The following is a 22,258-nucleotide window of genomic DNA, read 5'->3' as shown; positions in this document are numbered from 1 at the left end:
ACTTGTTTTGACTCAAACCTTCAAAGATTCATATCACTGCATATGATTTGCATGGAGTTTGGTCTTCTAATTCTTCTTTGATGGAAGTGAGGAACATTTTTATATTCTGTGAATTTCTTTAAGATGGCCTTATATAAGGCTGTATTCAAATTGCATTAGGAATTAGAGCATAGCAAATTGAGGCTTACACACACCCAGATTTCAATCTAATGTATGATCCAACCCAGTCTGTGTACTCAGGTAGGACTGTTGGGAAGTGCTTCAAGGACCCAGTTTAGATGGGACTTTAATGGTCATCATTAAGAAACCATTTTTGGGAAATCCGTCATTATTATTTTATACCAGAATTTTAGAGATTTTAATATTTTTAAATTTTGTTTTGAGAACAATATGCTAATTTAAACATGTCTTAGTACTAAGAGCCTGAGGCTGTTTGCTTTTCCTTGCATTTGTATTCTTGTCTTGTTGGGGCAAGCAGTGATCCAGAAATGTAAAGACAGGCTGTATAACCTATGAGAGCAGCTGAACACAGAAAAATTGGCCAGATACAGCCTAAGATAAGTCACTACATTTAAAACTTCAACTGTGCTTCTCAGATCAGCCTGAAGTACAAGTTAAGGCTTATTCTCTACCAGCTACATGGACAAATTAGGATTCTTCTGAGTTGTAGTGCATTTTACCCTTTTACTCCTTCCTTCTTGCAAAGGTACTGATGCTGGAGATATTTCTGCTTCAGATCAGGGGGTCACAGTGTTTGTGCATCACATCAGGGATTGGTCACAGAATCATTAAGTCCAACTTTGTCCAAGATTGAACAAGATTGTTGAGTCCAAGTGTAGCGCTGCCAAGTCCATCACTACACCATGTCCCCAAGTGCCACATCTGCATGTCTTAAATACCTCCAGGGATGGTGACTCCACACTTCCCTGAGCAGCCTGTTCCAATGCCTAACCACCCTTTCACTGAACCAATCTTACTGAACAGCCAACCTAAGACTTCCCTGGCACAGCTTGAGGCCATTTCGTCTTGTCTTGTCTCTGGCTGCCTGGGAGGACAACCCCCACCTGGCTGCAGCCTCCTTTCAGGGGGTTGTAGAGAGCAATTAATTCCCTCTGAGCCTTGTTTTCTTGAGACTCAACAACCCCAGCTCTCTCAGCCTCCTCTCATGCTACCTGTGCTCTAGAGCCCTCACCAGCTCCACTACAGTTATCTGGAGACACTCCAGAACTTCAGTGTCTTTCTTCTCACACAGTGACTTCATAGAGCTAAATGTAAAATGTCAGGCAGCTCTCTGGCTACCAGTGTGAGCACTGGCAGGAGCACTGCAGGAACCTGCTGCTCATCCGTGTTTGGTTCAGTCAGCATGATAGAGATGTCTCTTCTGAGAAGAGACATCTTACACACATAGCTCTTGTGTGTAAGAAACTGCATGGAAAATAGCAGCAAAGAAGAGACAGTAATAGTAAATAATAAAAAAATAAAGCTTTCAAAGAAAGATCTTCATGTTCGTTTTTCAGGTCCTTAGCCATCTGTTCCGTTCCTCCAGATTAGGAAGAGATTCTGAGAACTTGGTTACCACAGACTTGTTGCCCTCCTTTCTGCTGAGCCGCAGCCGGTTAGGAGGACGTGATGGGGCAAGAGCAGTGGCTCACAAGTGAAGTTTTATCTCACCCCACTGGGAATTCATCTCAGGGCATAGGACAGCCAGTCATACCAGTGGCTGAGTTCTAAAAGTGGCATGCAGCATCTGATCAACAAAAGTTTGCCAAATGCTATTGTGATACACATTTTGGCTGACTTCTGACTACTCTGGGGCCTCTTCCATTTGCAAGTTGGCATTCAAGGTAAGGTCAATGTTTGCCTACAAATCCTGCCAAACCTTTCCGCCATCACTGTTAGAAGCACACAGAAGTGTCCCAGTTTGCTTTGCCTGATAGCCAAGACGTGCACAATGGCCAGGTTAAGCTGCTCCTTTTGTTGTACCTGCCTGGGGGTGTTTGGTGCAGGCCTCTAACTGAATGGATGTGGAGATAGACCACAATTTTATCCAGGATAGCACCTTAAGTCTCCCTTTGTACACCTTGGTGCCAACATAAGTGTGTCTGAGTTCCAGGTTTTCCTGTTTATTCAGTCTCCATTGAATGCACATCCTCATTGGACAGAGGAAAGGAATTCCTTAGTAACTCTGCAGTTAAATATAATTCATACGAATTGAGAAATATGTACACCAATACATGCTTCCAATATCCTTGAAAGTCAGTAACCCACATATTACACCTTTCTGCTACCTCATAGCAGAAAAAACTGTTCTGCAAATATATAGTAGCATCCAGATTTTTCTTCTGCAAGATTCTTCCAATAATATTACAGCCAAGAGCTTTTCTTTCTTTCTTTCTTTCTTTCTTTCTTTCTTTCTTTCTTTCTTTCTTTCTTTCTTTCTTTCTTTCTTTCTTTCTTTCTTTCTTTCTTTCTTTCTTTCTTTCTTTCTTTCTTTCTTTCTTTCTTTCTTTCTTTCTTTCTTTCTTTCTTTCTTTCTTTCTTTCCTTCTTTCTTTCTTTCTTTCTTTCTTTCTTTCTTTCTTTCTTTCTTTCTTTCTTTCTTTCTTTCTTTCTTTCTTTCTTTCTTTCTTTCTTTCTTTCTTTCTTTCTTTCTTTCTTTCTTTCTTTCTTTCTTTCTTTCTTTCTTTCTTTCTTTCTTTCTTTCTTTCTTTCTTTCTTTCTTTCTTTCTTTCTTTCTTTCTTTCTTTCTTTCTTTCTTTCTTTCTTTCTTTCTTTCTTTCTTTCTTTCTTTCTTTCTTTCTTCCACTTCCTTCCACTGCTTCCTTCCTTCCGCCACTTCCTTCTGCCACTTCCTTCCTTCCTCTCTCTTTTTTTATCTTTTTTTAAAATCAATACCAGTTCTTTAAGCAGTTTAATTTTGTCTGGCACTGTAATAGCAAAGTCTGCTGTATGGGCTAAAGCTGCTTCCTGGAACTGCTGCCAGAGGAAACTCTGAGACAACAATAGAATCTCAGTTGTTCTGAATGTAAGCATTGCACTCTGGAACCCACTGAGATCTTAGCTGGTACTCAGTATTTTTACTACCCTCAAGCTGTACTTTAGATTGTCCAGATCAACGCAGATGAGAACATCCAAATGAGATGGATGTCATGGATGGATGTTGCACAGACAAGAACAGAACCAGAAGGAAAATGTAGAACTTAATAGTTTTAGGAGGATCTGGAGAAGGTTGAATGCTTATATTTGGTCTGAGATGTTGGTTTTTCCTGTTAAATATAAAAGTGATAAATTATTAATGTTCTGGTTAACATTAAATAGCCAAGCTGTATTAACTTCTAGAGTGCTTTACTGCAGTGATTAGGTAAAATGTGGCCTTCAGAGTTTTAAAGGAGATGTATGGCACAGTTACATAGAGAAAAATAGTTTCCCAAGCTGAGTGTAACTGAACAACTCCATCAGGACTGTGAATGTAATTAGCAGTGTATACCTTTCCTGATAAAAATTCTTTCAGTTTTTACATGTTTATTTAAAAGAACTGGAATGATTTTTTTCAAATAAAACCAGCTGCACTTCTTAAGTACTTGTCTTTAGAAGGTCTTTGTAAATGGCTTTTTGTGTATACTTAATGAATATATTAATGCTTTTTTTATGTCCTGGGTCAAGCTGTCCTGAGATCAAATGAGGCAGATTTGCAGAACAAGAGGAATGATAAGGAATAAAATTTCCACTGAAGTGTCTGAAACTTTTAAAGAATGGCATTTTCCTCAGTAACTGGGCAGAACCATTTAATTTACCTTTAAAAATTTACCTTTTTTACCTTTTAAAATGTACCTTTTAATTTACCTTTTAAAATGTAATTTACCTTTTAAATTTACCTTTTAAATTTACCTTTTAAAATTACCTTTAATAAGGTAATTAATTTACCTTTTAATTTACCTTTTAAAATGTACCTTTAAGATATGAAGAGCTCCCTTGGAATGGTCATCTGATTGCACTGCCTTAAATGAGTGGGGATGCACCAAAAGAAGGGTGTAGTCCACCAGATTTGTTCATCTATCTTGCACCTGAATTTTAAGTACTCAGAGAGTATTCCTAAGTCTTCTCAAGCCATTAATTATTTGTTTAGAGAACAAGGACTCTGGAAAGCTCCTTCATGGAGCTCAAGTCTTATCAAAATTTGGCACCTAAGTTCTCCCTAGGAAGAGTTCCTGCCCTTTCTTTAATTGTTTAGACAGCAGGCACAGATTCAGGAGGTTTGTGTCATTGGGCATCTACTATTTCAGTGAGTTCCCTTCAGCAGGGTGTTATTTCTTCTTCTATGTTTTCAGAACATCAAGCTCTGCTGAATCTTTTTGCGGTGGCTTGGAGCAGCACTTTAACAGAAATATTCAATGTTAATATCTGTGATAGCTCTGAAAATCAGGATGAGAATCTTACCTGGATGTGAGCCAGGTCACATCCAGGCTGTTCTTCCATTTCCACCTCCTTGTGTGATACCATTTAGAAAGCCTCAATACTAACTGTGATCTGTCTGTCCTGCTATATATAAAGCAACTGATATTCTTCTCTCCCAATATATTTGTTTACTGGAAGAGTGATAGAACTTTTTTAGCATTTTTGGCAGCAAAAATGCTTGAGGTTGAGAATCATGCCACTTACAGAAACCCTAATACTAAATGTCTCTCTGGAACAGTCTTGTTTTAAAATCAAGTTCTAGAAGACAGCTTTGCTTTCTTCAGTTTGTGTAAAGTCTCATTACATGTTCTGCTTTTATGTTTCATGTTGTTATCACAACAAGTTTCTTGGCCGAAAAATCATTTATTCCGGGTAGTAAATGTTTCATTATAGTTAACAATAGTGAGGTTTCTTTCAACATGAGGTGTAATGGAGATAACACTGCCAAGAGAAGTTAAATTACTACTTCCACGTTATAAGCCTGAATCATTGAGGTTCCCTGGGTACCTTTCATAGAAAGTTTCATTAGTAGCAAAAAAAAAATAGCAGTTTCCAGAAAGTATGAATTTGATAAAGGCACCTTTATACCTCATCACCACTATACATGCATATTTGCTTCTAGCAACTGTAACAGACATTTGCACATGCTCATACTCCTAAAAAGAAAAAAAGAATATTTGAAGTGATATTTGAATATTATGAAAATAATGCCCCTAAAATAACATGAAGATTATGGAGTCTATTTAGAAACTTCAGTTATGGAGACATTTCATTCTCTTCAGTGTTTCTCAAAAACACACTCTACTAATCTGTTTTGTCTGATTAGTATCAGATTCAGAGTCTCTTAGTGATTTATTTTCATAGAAACAGATGTTATCATTTGTGGTGCAATGGAGACATATTCTGGGCATTATGTAATCTCCTTTGGCATTAACTTATGCTACATGCTTTTCCTTCATTTGCCATAACATAGTAATTGTACCCAAATGGTTCTCAACATGTTTCCATAGATACTTGACATGTTCAGACTTTGTGCAGTGTATGCCTTGGTCTCACAGATAGCACTTTTTTTAAACTCTGAGATCTGCTACACCCAGAGTTTTCAAATCATAATTGATACTGGTTATAACACAGCAGTTTTGTTCATATATTTCAGTGCTGTCCACCAGCTCTTATTTTTTAGCTTCTGATGAATTTTGCAACATCTCTGCTTGCCACTGAAGTGTTCATAGAGTGCTATGGGCTCCCTTAGTGGGAACCCTCTCCACACGAGCAGGTCTAGGGACTGAAGGTGAAGGCTCCAGACCAGGCAAGAAAGAGAAAGAACTGATGATTTGGGGAAACTGTATGAGCATAAAGGACCTATGGAGAAACAGCTAGATGCTGGAGCCTCCCTAAAGATAGTTTGGCCTGATGTGACACTTCTGTTTGCATTAGTTTGAGGTTCTTCTTCAGAAGTTGCTGCTCTATTTGGGCCCTGCTAATTAGCTCCCAAGTTTTTTTTAGTTAGCTCGTACCTAACCAGAAGATTTGTCACAGCACTTGTGGGCAATTGATTGGAACATATTTTAAATCACTGGAAGCAGAGATGTACCTGAATCATTCTTTTGTGCTACCCCAATCTATTTCTACCTCCTGAGATGAAAAGGAAAGGCCAGGCTGACATCAAGAACAGATACAAAGTATGCTTTGTACATGCACAACAGATCTTTGACTGTCTTTTATGGAGGGCTTTTCCTCTTCCACAGACTTAATTTCTTGCTGTTTCTTTAAAATCCTACTGGCCAACCTCAGCTGGCAGGGAAGGCAAAGGAGTCAGATTTCTTTTGAAGTAAAGAAGATTGTTACTTCAAAAGCAGGTCAGCGGATGGGTTTAGACTGGGAAATGGCATTTTATCTGAATGTTTTGAGAGGCTTGGAAACCTCTGGGTTGCAGCTGGAATGCATGCAGGAAGGGGTATGCTCTATAAGCCAGGTCAAACAGGTTGAACACCCCAAAAAGTACAAGAGAACATCTTCCAAACTTCTGGTACATGTGTTTTTACAAGCCCTGCTCAGGTGAATGTAGGAGACTGTGCTGGGACTAAGCTAGGGCAGCACTACTTAGAAGCACAGGTGCCCCAGCCACTGGATCTGATGGAGCAAATCTGCATCAGCCATTCTCACTCATTAACTGTAATTTCTGTCAGTGGAGAAGTACATGAAGTAAGAAATGATTATCTAGTAGTCCCCATCCTCTCAATTTAATATATAAAATTTCTGGCATGCAGACCTTACACAAGTGGAACAGATTACAGCTGCATGGCCTTCATATTTCTTCGCCAAGTATTGCTTATGATTATTTTCCCAAACTTAAAAAAGAAATTCTAGAGAAAAAGCAAGACACATTTTATCTTAAGCTATTATTATATATATGTTATCTTAAGTAATTCTTTAAAAATCCTTATTGTGCCAAAAAAGTTAAAATACTTTCAAAAGAAGTAAACAATTATTTTTGTGATCTCTGAATTGAGACAGTTTGAAAATCTTCAGCCTTTTGTATATACCAAGTCACCACTTGATAGTCTGTCTTCTGGACAGTCTGCATGTCCAGAAAGCAAAATTATGAGCATGATCTTTATCAGCTCATATTGCAAAAGAGACTAGAAGAAGAAAAAGCATAACTAATATGAAAAGAAAATGTCATTTATGAGTTTCTGTGTTTCTAAATTAGAAACTGTCATTTTTAAAACCAGTATTTTTGGTTCGTTCAGTTTTTGCTGAACAAAGTAGCAGTTTTGCTGCTAACTGAAGTCTCAAATTTGGCACTCACCTGCAGGCTGTTCTGCTTCAAAACAGAGCATTGGCCAAATATATGCAATAGACTAATAGTAGACTAATACAAATTTTTGATAGCAAAGAGAGTATTTTTCTCTGTGTTCATACACTTGAAAGGATGTTTCAGACCTTTTTGCGTGTATATTCAAGAGCAGATACGCTAGGATAATGGCACTTTATCATTACAATTTGACTCCTGTCAGGGCCACATTTGTTGTTGGCTAGCAAAAGTGTTGATGTAAATGCAGCTGTATCAGCTGACTTTTCAGCTATTCCTCTTTAGATTTCTGTCAATGTTTACCTGTAACAACATGCTCAGAAATGTGAAAGCACTGGAAAGTTCTACTTCCAATTGTGGCAGAGACGAGCATGAAGATTGACGTGACTGTGGGTTTAAACCACAGCTCACAGATACATTCTTTGCATGCAAGTATATTGATAAAGATTAGGTTGTGTGCAGGAGGATGCACATTTTTAAAATGTGCAGTTTGATGAAAAGAGTTTGATGGCAAGGTTCACTCTATTATTACAGAGAGGAAGCATACAGGGAAAGTAGAATTATAATGAATTTTGCATATTTTATGCAAGGACCAGGGTAAGAGTACATGGGGTAAGGGAGATATCTCCATTGAGTCATGAGTTATGGAGTGGGCCCCCTTGCTTTCTAAACTTCTGAGGAGCCTAAGTGCAGCTCGATCCAAACTTCATCTCAGTCTTCATCCATTGGATATCTAAAGGATTTAATGGGGAAATCCTGCTGTCGGGTCACAAGATTTAGAATGGATTCCCTTGCTTTCTAAACTTCAGATGCAGCCTGAAGTTTTTTGCTTTCTAAACTTCAGATGCAGCCTGCTGAGTCCAGTCTTAGCATCAGACCTGGGAAATGCTTTATGTCTGAAGGATTTAGCAGCACTCAGTAATTGACTAATTTAATATTTACAGAGTGATTAAATAGGACTAACCTTAATCAAAATAGTAACTCAGTTATCTGTAGGGTGTTTAAATCAATTCATACATACACTCACACAGACACAAAGATGTGTGTGCACGTGTGTGTATATATTTATATATAGGCACAGAGGTACTTGTTAAAAGTTCCACTTTGTTTCACTGCAGTGTCAGTGAATTACTCACATTGAATGTCTTGGCATTTCTCAATGGGAGAGGCTTGAGTGTCAAGGACTGTGGGTGTTGGCCCAGGCCAATTCATCAGCTTTTGGTGACAGTCCTCTGAGTCTTGATAGTTTGCAAGCTCTGAGTGGCATCCCATTTTGAGGGACATGCTGGTACAGTCTCCTGTGGTCTGGTAGAAGTCAAAGGGCCTCGCACAGGACCGCTGTCTGTAAGGTCACAAGATGACTGGCATTTTTTTCATTAGTCCATTTCCATCCTGACTGTAACCCAAGTTGATAATACTGAAATTATTCAAAAGCCCAGATTCACTGGAGTTATGATTCAGGTGGGTAATATTCCAAGGGTATTAAGGAGTGACTGATTATTTCTCATTGCCCTCCTTGGTCAGATAGAACGTGTCCCTGATATAAGCAGTGCCACTCCACCTTAGCTGTGCAGAGGTTCCTGGTATGGTCAAGAGACATTTCTCTGCCCAACTCATTACACAAAAGCCAAGGCCTAATGAGAATTATTGAAATTGTAGGACAGTCTTGAGGAGGTAGAGCAGATCCCAGGGGGTAGGGAACGCGCCACCACAGAAGCCCTGTACTGAGACTGCAGAGGACTGCCATCCTTTTGGGCTCCTTCTCTTGTAGAAAGTCTGGCTTTTCTAACTCTCTATATTATATAATCTTACTGGCACAATATAACAGCAAGAATAAACATTTAGTAGGTAATATAAAACTTGGACAACAAAGTCCTGTCTCTGCAGAATCAATGGAAAAAGCTTAACCTTATCAATGGGGTCACTTGGTGTGTTTGTACTGTCTGCAGAATATGATGGCTGTCTCAAGGTGAGCTAACCTGCATGTTCAGAGAATGTTAAAGGAAAGCTTCATCGAGCCTGATGTAGTCATGGTCCAGATAGTTTCTGAACCACCTCATGTGAAGACAGTGTCATGCCATACTCTGCAGAGAAGGCTCGCAGTGACCATTCACTGGCTGCAGTGAGACAAGTCTCAGTTCAGAGCTCTGCTAGAGGACACAGAGCAACCCCGTGTAAAGAGGATTAGGAAGTAATTTTCCATGAAGACAGTAATTTTCCATCCACTACTGACCCTTGTTAGCAAAGAGCTGATCAAGTGGAATATGGGGCCAAATTGTTCCCGTGTGCCTAATGAAGGGGGCTGTGCCCTGGGCCCTGGTGCATATCTGAGAGGTCTTAGATTCATAGATTTATTGAATCATAGAATGGTTTGTCTTGGTAAGGACCTTTAAAGATCGCTTAGTCCAATACTCCTGCCAGGAGCAGGGACAATCTTCAATATATCAGTTTGCTCAAAGCCCCATTTTGAACACTTCGAGGATGGGGCATCCACAGCTTCACTGGGCAACCTGTTCTAGGGTCCCAGCAGCCTCACCATAAGAAATTTCTCCCTTATTTCTCCCTCATCTAAACCTCTCCTTTTTCAGTTTAAAATCATTACCCCTTGTCTTGTGGCTATTGGCACTGGTAATAATTGTCTTTTTCACAAGTCCCCTTTGTATATTGAAAGACCACAATAAGGTAGTCTCTCACCCTGCAGCCTTCTGTTTTCCAGGCTGAACAGCTTCATTTATTCCCGTAGAGCCATTTTGGCCTTGTGTTGCTTAATATCCACCCTTCCTGCCACCGTGTATATAGTTGTGGCAGTTGCTAAGCATGTGAGGGATGAGGAAATGCTAAAATAGCAATGCCATTTCAAACAATAGAAATTAAATAAAAAATAGTAGTGCTTATAGCATAGTATGGGACTACTTGCTATTTTTATCCTGATCATGCTTTTGTGCTGCTGCTCCTTGTACATGCATTTGTACATCACCCAGTTTCACAGTTAAATTAAAAAGGATGAAGAACAACAGACACATTTAAAGGGATTTGGAGTTACAGATTGCAGAGCTAACAAACCCTTCAGATCTGCAGTGCGGTAATTTGTACTGTATTATGGCACACTTGGTTTCAAAGCAATTCATACTCATTAGCAGAGAAAGTTAAATGTTTGTTTCAGCCTGATTATGAAGAAAATGTGTAATTTCAGCACCTAGTAGGTGTATTACTTGCCTTTGTTAGAGACTATCATGTTTTACACTTGGTACATACTAATCCTTTTCAGGTTTTATCAAAATAGAAATCACAATTATAATTTTCATTCTTCCCCTTATAAACTGGATGTTAAAGGGAAGAAATTCTGGGGGATATAACCTGATCTGATACCTGATCCTTTATTGTTTAGGATTTTGGCTAAATACATGAATAAATGCCAATTTAGTTACTAATTCCTCTAACACTAGTGAAAGCATAACTATCAGTAACTCCAAAGTAACAACACTGTCAGGATTTCCCTGTTTCACTTTGTTACAAATCTATTCACATTACTGCTGAAAGTGATGTTTTTAAAAATAATATAATTTAAACAAGATAAAACAGCTGCTGCCACCTCTCCCCACCCCTCATCAGAATCCCATTCTGCCAGTTAAAGTGCTGTCCCAGGAGACAGTCTCTGGTGACTGTGCTAGCACTGACAATTATCTTGGTCTTCACACAGCAGAAAGCCTTCTAATGGCTCAGAAAAGTGTCAGTATATTAGCTTCCCATTTTCAGGAGGTATTTTAACAAGTCAATATTGGGGCTGTTTTGAAATTGATTTCTTTCAAAATCGCAACAGAATAAATCACTTTCTGCAATGCCAGGAAAGCACGTGAGTCTGTGCCTGCTGTAAAACTAAAACCTGATATTTTAGCTAAAATTAATTGAGCAGTCACCTGTTCTTTTTTCCTCTTGCTCTCAAGAAAAAGTTAAAAACTAAAAAAGTAGCAAACTAGCATGGCCTTTAAAACTAGAGAGATTTAGTGTTTGTACTCCAAAATGAAAGGTTCAGGGTAACTAAGCAAGAATCAGCTATGTAACAGACAGCACTCTGGCTAGAATGGGAATAGTCTAGAAATACTTAAAAGAAATTAGAGTGTCCTTTCCCAGTAGAGTAGTTAGGATTGCATTTTACCACACAACATGTCCTTTTAGTTCTAGATTTAGTGATGAAATTCCTCTCATTTAGGGATCTTTGTCCAGCTATGACGTGCAGCAGTATACAGAATTTCTCCCTGTTGGAAAAAGGGAACAAGGGGAAGCTATGTGAGGGTGCATCAGAGGGTGGAACATGAGGAGAACATTCATGAGCCATTCCTAGCAGGTGTCTTGGGCCCAGACCTGTTCTTGTGTCTCCTAAAAGTGACTCCTTTGCATGCAGTATGGGCACGCCTCTCCTTCTTGGGGTCATACGGGTGACTCAGAGTATACAGGGAGAGAAAGGAGAATGTGTGAAGCTCATGTTTACCCTGCTTAGTCAAGTCTGACATCAACATGTTTTCCTCTGGATCTTAAAAGAGGGTCTTGGTAACTCAGACCTGTTTTTGAGTCACTGGGAAATGGCCTCTTGGCACTCTGCATCGACTATTCCCAGGGTAACTTGAGAGTTCCTGAGCACCTTCCAAAGGCACTCCTGTAACAGATATTCCTGTTTCAAATCAAACCAGATTTATCAGAAGCATCTCAATCTGTGCATTTTTTTTTTCACTAAAAGGCTTGTATATATATTTTTTTTTCAGAACTGAGAAGAAATATATAAGCAGATACTGGAAAGAAGTGAAAGTTGGAGACTTTGTGCAGCTTCGCTGTAATGAAATTATACCTGCCGACATATTGCTGCTCTCCTCAAGTGATCCTGATGGGCTGTGCCACATAGAAACAGCCAACCTGGATGGTGAAACTAACTTAAAGCAAAGACAGGTGGTGAGGAGGTTCTTAGAGCTGGTAAGTCTCCATTCCTAACTCACATTTAAGGTAACAATTTCTTTCAAGAAAGTAGCTGGTTACCAATATGCTCCACACCAGCTAAATCTGCTTGATCTAATAGTGCTGATGAGCTACTGTTATGGTTGTCATTAAAATGCTAGCACTTGCCAACAACTGACCTCATCATAGTATCAGAAGTTTTACCATCATTTTTCCCTGAATCTGAATGGGAATTATTTGGGGCAATTGTGCGTGGTTGGAAAATGTTGGAGGATTTTAGTGGCTCCTATTGTAGCTTGATTCTTGAAAACACATTTTAACTGCCCAAGAAGAAGATACTTAAATATAAACATGTACTTTTCCTGCCTGCAAACCAGATCAGTTTCAATTAGGAATTTGCCTCAAACTCTGTGTTGGAGAATATCCCTCCAGCACTTGGAGCATTAAAGCTTGTAAGATTTAAAGGGACAGCAGGCATTCGTTCTGGAGGTATCTGTGCTCAAAAGCTGTTTTACTGCTCTCTCACTGTGCTTATCTCTCCCCAACAGCACTATTTTGAAACAAAACATAATCCAGATCAGTTACTGACAGCAGAATTAGAGGAAATTACCTGAAGTTTTACTTGCTTTAATGATCGTATTGAAATAGTATTTATTTGTATGCCCTCCTCTCCCATCCCTCTTGCCAACTAAGTCCAGCTTCCTGTATTTGTCAGGAAAAAAAAATATTTTTTAGAACTCAGCTACATTGATTCTCCTAGTAGCAGTTCTAATTTGAGGGATTTTGCAAACAATGGGAGCTGTTGCCCTTACCACTGTCATCAAAGGTAACTACAGAAGCCTGTGGTTGTATTAAGAAAGATCAACATTAATGAAGTTATTATCCAACAAACAGGATGAAAGTCAATGTGCCCTCCAAATAATTGTTTATGGTAGGTAGACCTTTTCCCTAAATAGCTTGTAGAAATGTGAGATAAGGACTTGTTTAATGATCAGTGATTTCCACACAGAATTTAGACATGACACGACGCCTACCACTGTGGCAACAAGCTCAATCAGCTACAGGCCAAATGTTTCAAAGACTCTTATTGTTTCAAAGTTAATTGAATTGCTGCTCAAACCTCCCATCCTGTTCCTGCTGAGAGGAAATCTCTCCCATTGGATAGAGCTTCAGGGAGGTGCTCAGATGATGTATCAGTTTTCTGCTAATGCAGACTTCTTACGTTACTTCAGGTACATTTTGTGGGACAAAAACTGTAGGTTTCATTTAGGTACCTGAACACAGGTGTATTTTTGCATTTGTGGATACAATTATAAGCTAAGGCCACATTCCAGCTCTGTCTCAAAGGGAAGGCACCAGCTCCTCCACTCATCTACAGCAGATGGTTGGGTTTCTGCGACCTGAGACCACTGGACACACATCAATAGATGATGGTAAACATGGTGAAAGGAATCGATATGTCCAACTACAAATTATCAGAAAACTGGCTTTGAAGACCCTTGCTGCCCAAAGGAGTTCCTTATACTGTCTTGGGATCCTCAGCTCCATGGCAGCAGGGTATTGATTCAGTATTCCTGGAAGCTGTCAGGCTGAGAGGACATCTGCCAGCCCTACAGACTGCCCTGCTCCTGTGAGCTGTGGCACCTAGATGTGTGCCTGAGCCCATCAGTTGTGGAGTTAATTCTGTGTCTTCAACCAGAGATCCCATGCATGCATTAACACAGCAGGTAAACCAGGAGGGAGTACCCCAGCAACATTATCTTTGGCATACTCAATGAGGTTTAAATTGCTGATCAAAACCAGGCAGCTAAAGACTTCAGCTCTGAAGTTTGTACAGTTTGGCAAGACCTGCAGCCTTTAGGCTGTTGTGTGTAAGTGAGTGGCCATTTCCTCCTCAAACAGGTTAAAGATTATCAAAGACTGAATTGGGCCTCATTGAGGAAGAAGGCTGAGGAAACAGTTCCTGCCTAGGGAAGCATAGCTAGCTCTATGTGCCAAGCACATCACAGTGTATGTGGCATGGCTAGCTCAGCATCCCCTGCTTTACTGAGGAAGTTATTTGCCTTGTAGATACTTGCAGTCAGCTTTGTAGACACCTAGCACACCTTGGATCTCCAGCCCATCCTCCTTCCATATCTTAGTTCTTTGTATCATAAGATGATTATGGAACTTTTCTATTTCAGAAGTGGGCTCAGAAAAATGTGGATAAATATTTTTTAAAAATAAATTTTAGATCACAAGGTGCCAAGCTACAGTAGCTGTGAGGTCCATAGTAAATTGTCAGGGGTTAAACTGAGGTCAGTGACAAAAAGCTCATTCATTCCAATGAAAACAGGACTGGTCCTCAAGGAGGCAAGTATTGAAAGAGAACTTGTAAGAAAACCACATGTGATTACCTCCCCTCTCTTAAAATAGCTGAGAAAGCAGGAAATATCCAAGCCTGGGTTCCTACATCAACTAAGTTGTAGGCAGAGTGCACAGTTGCAAGTAAGAAGTCTTCAGCAGCTGCAGCATCACAGAATCTCTCTGTAACAGCACTCCATACGTTATCCAGCAGAATACTTGCCATCCTCATTAAAATCCTGGCCAAAACCTCTCTAAGCATACTGTTAATTTAATTCATGCAGCAGCATTAGCTTTCACACTCCATACTAGTAAGGATAGGCTCTTACTGATTCTTGAAGGTATTGCCTTGCTGAGAGACACTCAGCAGTGGGATGGAGGGAGGTGCTTGGAAAATGTTGGATGAATAGTAGGAGGACAGCCAAGTAGCGTGGAATAAGAAGGTGATGCCTGTCTGTTGGGCTGAAGTTCACTTCCTCTCTGGATATGTCTTAAGTTGTCACAACTGGAGAGAACTTAGTGCTAGGTCTCATAAAATACTTCGGATGACCAAAATTTTCTTGCACCTAATGCTAACCCATCCTTTTGCCAAGCCTCAGAGAAGCTTATTCCCAAGTCTCTTACAAGACCTGCATCCCAACCTGTTCATGCATTGGCTGAGAATTTTTTTAATTTTTGTATTAACACTCTGCTCAGAAGAACAACTCTCAGTTATGTTTATAGCTGGTTCTGTGTCATTCTGCAGCCCTGTTGTTCAAGCAGGAAAACAAACAAATAAATTATGTAAGTCATGACCCTCTCTTTCCCACACTGCTAAACACTTTCCCCACCTCCCTTACAGATGACATGCCTTGTCATGTGGCTTATCACAGGACAAAAACCAGATTTTTGGGAAGCTTCTTTTCAAAGTATCAGCTGTTAACAGCTGTCTTTGAATAATGTCTCTGTATCAGTTTCTCAAGTTTTTAAAAGAAACTTTTACAAAGGTTGACTTGTCTGTGCTTCATATATGAGCTAACTGATAACTTTGGAGCACATGCCTGTGAAGCAGGTCAGTGAAGGATAGCTATTTCTATACCTGTCATTCAGCTGGGCATGGGAATGGAGTGGGGGTGGCAGCAGGAACTGTTGTTTTAAGCTAATGCTGTGCTTTCTTGACTCTGTTCCTGCCTTGTGTGCACCCACACAATTTACAGCCCTGAAGGTCTGTGCTGAGCTCTCAGACAGCCTGGTTGCCAATTTGGGGTCGCTGAAGTGGCGTCTGCACTGGGCACTTGCAGCCACTACATTTTCTCCAAAGGCCAGCAAGGCAGCACTGTTACGTTGGGTACAACTGTCCTCTGGAAAGGCCACTGTTCCTCCAGCATCCTCTGAAGGATCTTTGTGATTTCTTTTCAGCAGTAACAGCATAAGGTCCATAGTCTCAGAAAGGAAAAGGCCTTACTGTTTCCCTCTTCCAAACCTTTGTTCAGAAAAGTAGCATTCTGAAACCTTTTTAGCCTGATTCTCACAGAAGCAATAAGAAATTATAGAAGCTTTTCTCTATCCTTATCTCTGGTGCTTTGCCGGCATTATTTTACTCTGAACATATGTTCAGAAGATCCAGGATCAGCATTTGTGGGCTTGGATTGCATCTCCCCACTTGTGAATTCCAGGAAACTATTTTCCTTTATAGTGCAAGTGACCATAAATACTACTTATTTTAGTGCTGCTTTGAGTTGTCTGAGTAATTTGTAGTAGACTGGGAACATACTGCTTGTTAGCTTTGCACGTTTGTTAACAAATGCAGTCTGTCAGACATAAACCTGTACTTTGTGTATGTGATTCTACACCTTATCAATACACAAGCTGTGAGAAGAGTCACTGATACATTCCTCTGGCTTACATGTCTGAAGACATCAGTTTGAATTATACCTTGTTGTTGTAGTCTCAAAATAGACAAGAGAAAAGAAAATCACTCAGTGAGTAGATTAAAAAAAGAAAAAAAAACAGGAGATTTTACAAAGGCCTTGACATTTTTTTCTCCAAGACTTTAAATACTGTGTTCTTGTTATTCTGCTACTACAGCAACAGGATGTGTTAGAAATGTTTAAAATAGCCATAGCCATACTTCTGCATGCTATGTTTTTAAAATGAACAGGATAGTGGACTGTCTTCACCCTGAAATACAGATCAGGTTCATGTGTGTAGCGTGACTCACTGGCAAGTGCAGCTAGGAGAAAGCACTGTGCTAAACCCCACTGTTTGTGGTCTAACAATGTTAGCCATGACCAGTAAACATCTCTCGGAAAAAAAACCCAACCAAACAAAACCCAAACCAACTCTTTGCATTGGTATTCTGGGTATTCTGCCCATTTCCTCCTAATTTCAAGCCCACCCTCACTGCTGCCAAGTCACAGCAGCCATTTCTGGTGCACTGGACCTAACAGGAGACACAGTAGGCAGGAGGAATCAATGTGTTTTCTGTGCTACTCTGCAAGCTGCCGTGCCACCACACCCTCTGCAGTTGCTTATGGAATGTTTTCCATCCATCTGAGACGTCATGTCAGCTGCTCTTCAGAGAGTGGATAAGCAGATACAGCTCGGGCTGCGAGAGCTCAAAACTCCCTTTCAGATTTCATAAACTTGATTTAGGATATTTTGATAGTATGAATCTAGACTCATGAAAAACATTTACATTTCCGTGCTCCACTGTTTTTACTCAGTATGCCTTTTAACAAAATCCACAAAGACTCACTGTGGATTCTGGAGCAGCTTATGGTTTATTAACCACTGCCCCTGTCCTGGATGTTTATGTGGAAAGCTTCAGTTCAGCTGAAAGCTAAGCTAAATGTAGCAGCTGCCATCCCCTGTGAGAAGGTGCATGTATCCCTGTGGGGCTGGTGGGGGGTAGGAGATGCATTTTTTTCCTTCTCATTTTCTCCTAAGAGTAGAACTTCGTTCAAAACAAACTTATTACTGGCATGATTAAACAGGTTTAGATAAGCCTTGCAAATTACTTTGTGACTGCTTATTTACTTTGTCTGAAAAGCACATCTGAATTTGGTGTCTGCCTGTTTGGGAGGTTCATTTGCATGCAGACTAGCACCAAAATAACTGATGAATCTGATTTCCTTACAAGTCAGTTTGTGAACACTTCTGGAATATGTATAAATGCAGAGCCTATGCTTACTGCCAACATATTTTTTCATCAGTCCCAGACTGGAAGTTGGGCTAAATTGACAGATCCAGCTTTTATTCCAGCCTTTCCTGGTCCTGCACTGTGCTGGAAATACATTGGCTACAGCTGGATTTAGAGAAACAGTCCCACAGCTCCCTGTTTGAATCATTAAGCCATTTATATAATTTCTTTTTTTCCCTGTGAGTCCCAGGCAGAAGCTAGCCCAGAAGAGAAGATTGGTTTCTAGAAGGGCTTTACTATAAGCCTGACTTAGTGAATCCAGGCTGCTCTGTGTATGAGGTACTTTGGCAAGAGCAACTCATGCTGATTGTGTGTAAACAGCTCACAGGGCAGCCTTGGTATCTCAGTGTAGATGTTGCTTTTGCATTCAGTTTTTTTACACACTCAAAGAAAATTTTTTTAAAAAAAGAGAAAATAAAACAATTTTCAAATGTTAGTTTAGCCTAAACTGAGCTAAGATTTCTTGTGCATCAATCTGCATTGTCTAAACTAGCCCAGTTTGAGGGAACAGTTGAAGCTAAACCAGCTCAACTTCTAGGCAGAATAGTTTTCAACTTACCTGTTCATATGAGCTTCTTATCTCAAAGAGTCTGAATGAGACTTCTAAAGCAAGACAAGAGAGGTATTGCTATATTCACCCTATTAACTCTTGTGTGACTAGTACCCTCAGGCAACCATCCACCTGCAATTAGTGGGAATAGTACACTATTATAATCTAGTAGATAGGAATTAATCAGCATACTCACTGTTGTTTGACTCAGGGTTGTTTTGACTGTGATTATTTTAATAAGCTAGAATCAGGCCACAATAACAGCAACTACCTCTCTTGCATCTTTTGGAAGTTATCCCTTGTGCAGTTCTTTTTTTTGCAGTATTTTGAGAAGGTTCAGAAAGTGATGAAAATTGGCTTGAAAATTCCAGACATGCACATGTCAAAACATCAGATTAGTGCTCCATCCCACAGGTGTTGCCAAAATTAATTTTCCCAAGGGAAAAGAAAGTTTAAAAAATGAACAAAACAAGCGAAAGTAAACAATGGTTTTTGCAGTGCACTACCAGAATATTAAATTAAAACCTACTGGTTTTTAGTTTTACATTTAGCTTAAGATTTTAGAGAAAAAAGTCCTGTAAAAAGACTTGTGTTCATCTGTGCAAGATTCAAACATGTCACACCCTGAGAAAGACTTTTTTCGGAGGTAATGCCTTGAGCATTCAGTAGGTTTCTTTGATAGGAGTGAATTGTTACGAAAATCTCTACACCTATATTGTTGTATCTCTTTTTGGATAGTATCTTGTTCAGAGATGACTTGTATGGAAACTGTGGACATGTCTAGTTGAAGAGGAAGCAACTGCTGTCTCTCTAACAGAGAAACAAGCATATAACAGATGCGTGCAGAACGACCTGGTGCAGAGAATGACCCAAGTCGGTGCTGTGGCAAACTCTGTCTGAGCCAAACGTGCTAAAGGAAGGCTGAGAACAATTTTTCACTCCACACCTAACCTTGGCACTCCTACACTGGGAGGCATGGGGAAATAAAAAAAACTTAAGAATGATGGTTCACTTCCTCCTTGGTCAGCTTTGGGCACTGTTGTCACCTCCTTCTAGTTTCCATTGCACAGGTGTCCAGGCCACAAGTTTGCATTTTGAGAGAGCATCATTAGAGAGACAAAGAATTTGAATAACTGTAAGAGGAAATTTTGGCTATAGTAATCTAAGCTATAGCTGGGAGGGGGAGAGTAAATGAAGAGTCATGAGAGTTTGAAGAGTGCTGAGTAGTTGACTTTTACCATTAGCATTAGATGTTTGGTTTTGTGTTTAAATGTAGGTTAAAGGGGCTAAATTGATGAATCTAAGTTTGAGTGTCATGGCTGTGAAGGACTTCTCATCCCTCGGGTAATCCTTCCAGCACTGGTGGAACAGTGGTGAATCCATGTAAGGAAATGTATTAAAGCTCTGTAGAGGCAGGAAATTTCATTCTCTGTATCAGTAACCCAGGATTTCTCCATTTTGCTGTTTTCCTGTAGAAGTATTAGAAAACAAAAGAGCATTTCAGGTCCATAGAAAAAATAAAATGCTGTACTGCTTTCCTGTTATAAAAGTTAACATTCACATTTAAAGCAAGTTAAGAAGAGATTTTCCATTTTTTTTTTTTACTTTTCTGATATTGCCTAATTCAATTTTACTGAATAAATGTTTATTTCTAGAACTGTTTATTCCTTATCCATTCATTGGCCTGAGAACAGGAAATACCTGGAATATATGTTCTTGGAAACGAGTTTTTGCAATGTAGCACTGAGAACTCATGATTTTAGGGCCAGGATTTTTGAGCTGGAAACATGTCATGTTACACTGGTCTCTGAAACCACAACCCCAGATGGCAGTATTGGTGGTTAGGAAGGGATGGAAAGACCTTCTTTTCCAGAGCAGAAGGGTTCTCAGTATTGAGCCATATATAACCCCAGTTACATTGGTATGGTCTCACTTTCCTTTGAGAGTACTGAGGTGGAGAAGGGGTCTGCTTTTCTGCCAGAAAAGGGAGAGGAACAGTATGAGGAACTCCTGTATTTATTTCAGCATCAAGGATGTGAACTCTCATCCCACTTCTCTTTTCTCCACCTGCTGCTAATCTCCAAGTCTTTTACACAGTTTAGTGGTGATAAGCTATGGTGGTCATTAGAAATTTGCATTGAAATGTTACCTACATGGGAAGTGGCTGGCTGTATGTCTCAAAACTGATATTTCAATGAAACCATGAACATTTCTGTTCATTGGTTATACTTGGGTTCATACTTTCAAGCTCTGCTATGACTCTGTGATGGTCAGATACTTTCCATTACATATGTGTGCTCATGAGAGAGAGAGAGCTGTGGTTGTCCTGCAGGTATGTGACTGGACAAGATACTCTTCTCCACACAGCACTATAATGCTTACGCTTCTACTTGGTGTTGAATTAAAAATATCAGTAGTGCATGGAGATTTATAGACAGCAGTGCTAATACCCTAATTCAAGTTTCTTAATGGTACAGAAAATAGACTGGTTTACATCAAAGCAGGGAACACAGCCTTTTGGCTTCCAAGAGAAAGAGAATTTGATTAAGATGCAACATGGTTCAAAAAAGCATATTAGTTGTCTTAAGCATTTTCCCCTCCTCTCATTAACTTTTCCAAGCTTCTCTACATACTGTATTTTTTGTATGATTTGATTTAAAAACAGATTGAAAGCTATACCCAAAATGGTCTCATATACCTGTACAGCAACGTGACCTGCACGGCTGAGATCATGGGGATCTGACTTACAGGCTGCTGCAGTGTAATAGGAAAGGCTGAAAAGGACTGTCTTGCTAGCAGCTGCATGGTGGGGAGTCATGTCAGCTACTAAGAAACAAAAAGCTGTCTCCAGGTACTTCATATGAAGTTTGTGATCTGTAGGTTAGATAACTAATAATGACATGGAAGAAAAATGAAACAAACTGTTTTTTCAATTGATGTTCTCCCTGTTGGTCTTTTGTGTGACATTTGTTCTCATTGGTTGCCCTTAAACATCTCACATTTTTTGAATGCTTATAATAATGAATATATGCATAAGAATCATATAATCATGGAGTAATTTGGGTTCTAAGGGAACTTTTAAAGACCATTTAATCCAACACTCCTGTCAAAGGCAGGGACATCTTTCATTAGATCAGTGTTCTCAAAGCCGTGTTTAACTTGAATCTGAAACCTCAGTAATGGGATATCCACAGCTTCTCTAGGCAAACTGTTTCAGTATTTTACCATCCTTTTAGTAAAAAATGTATTTTTTGTCTAATCTAAATCTACTGTCAGTTTAAAAATGTTGCCCCTTGTCCTGTCACTGCAAGTCTTGGTAAAAGTCTCTCTTGGTCTTTCTTAAAAGCTGCTTTTTATTGAAAGGTCTCAGTGAGGTCTCTCTGGAGCCTTCTCCAGGCTCAACCACAACTCCCTCAACCTTTCTTCATATGAGAAGTGCTTCAGCCCTTGGATCCTTTTTGTGGCTCTTTTCTGAAACCAGACTTACCTGTTACGTGTCTTACTTATACCAGAGCTGGACACAGCACTCCAGGTGGGGTCTTATGAGAGTAGCAGGGAGTAGAAGGGAAGAATCACCTCTCTCAACTTGATGGCCACACTTTTTTGATGCAACCCAGGATACAGCTGGCTTTCTGAGTTGCCACAAAGAATTCCAGCTCATATCCAATTTTTCATCCATTGATATTTCTAGCACTACTCCCCAGGGCCGCTGTCAATCCATTCATCCCCCAGTCTGTATTGATATTGGTAATTGCCCCAACCCACATGCACATGGCCTTACTCATGAGGTGTGTATAGACCCTTCCCTCCAGCATGCCAAACACACCACACAGCTTGGTGTCATCTGCAAACTTCTGAGAGTGCATTCAATCCCACTGTCTGTGTCACTGATGAATGGTACTGGTCCCCAATACAAACCCTTGAGGATCACCATTTGCTGGCTTCCATCTGGACACCAAACCATTGAC

General features: G+C 39.8%; 1 protein-coding gene across 1 annotated transcript in view; it reads left to right on the top strand.

The window, feature by feature from the left end:
• ATP10A (ATPase phospholipid transporting 10A (putative)) overlaps positions 1-22,258 on the top strand; it is a 110,653-nt gene that overhangs the window by 30,816 nt on the left and 57,579 nt on the right. The window contains exon 2 of the mRNA XM_036392339.1: positions 12,030-12,234. Coding sequence (XP_036248232.1) covers positions 12,030-12,234 — 205 coding nt within the window. The remainder of the gene's footprint in view (positions 1-12,029; positions 12,235-22,258) is intronic.

This window comes from Molothrus ater, chromosome 2 (genome assembly GCF_012460135.2).
Source record: "Molothrus ater isolate BHLD 08-10-18 breed brown headed cowbird chromosome 2, BPBGC_Mater_1.1, whole genome shotgun sequence".
NCBI lineage: Eukaryota > Metazoa > Chordata > Aves > Passeriformes > Icteridae > Molothrus > Molothrus ater.
Note: the sequence above shows the minus strand (reverse complement) of the source record. Positions and strands in the feature narration are given on the sequence as shown.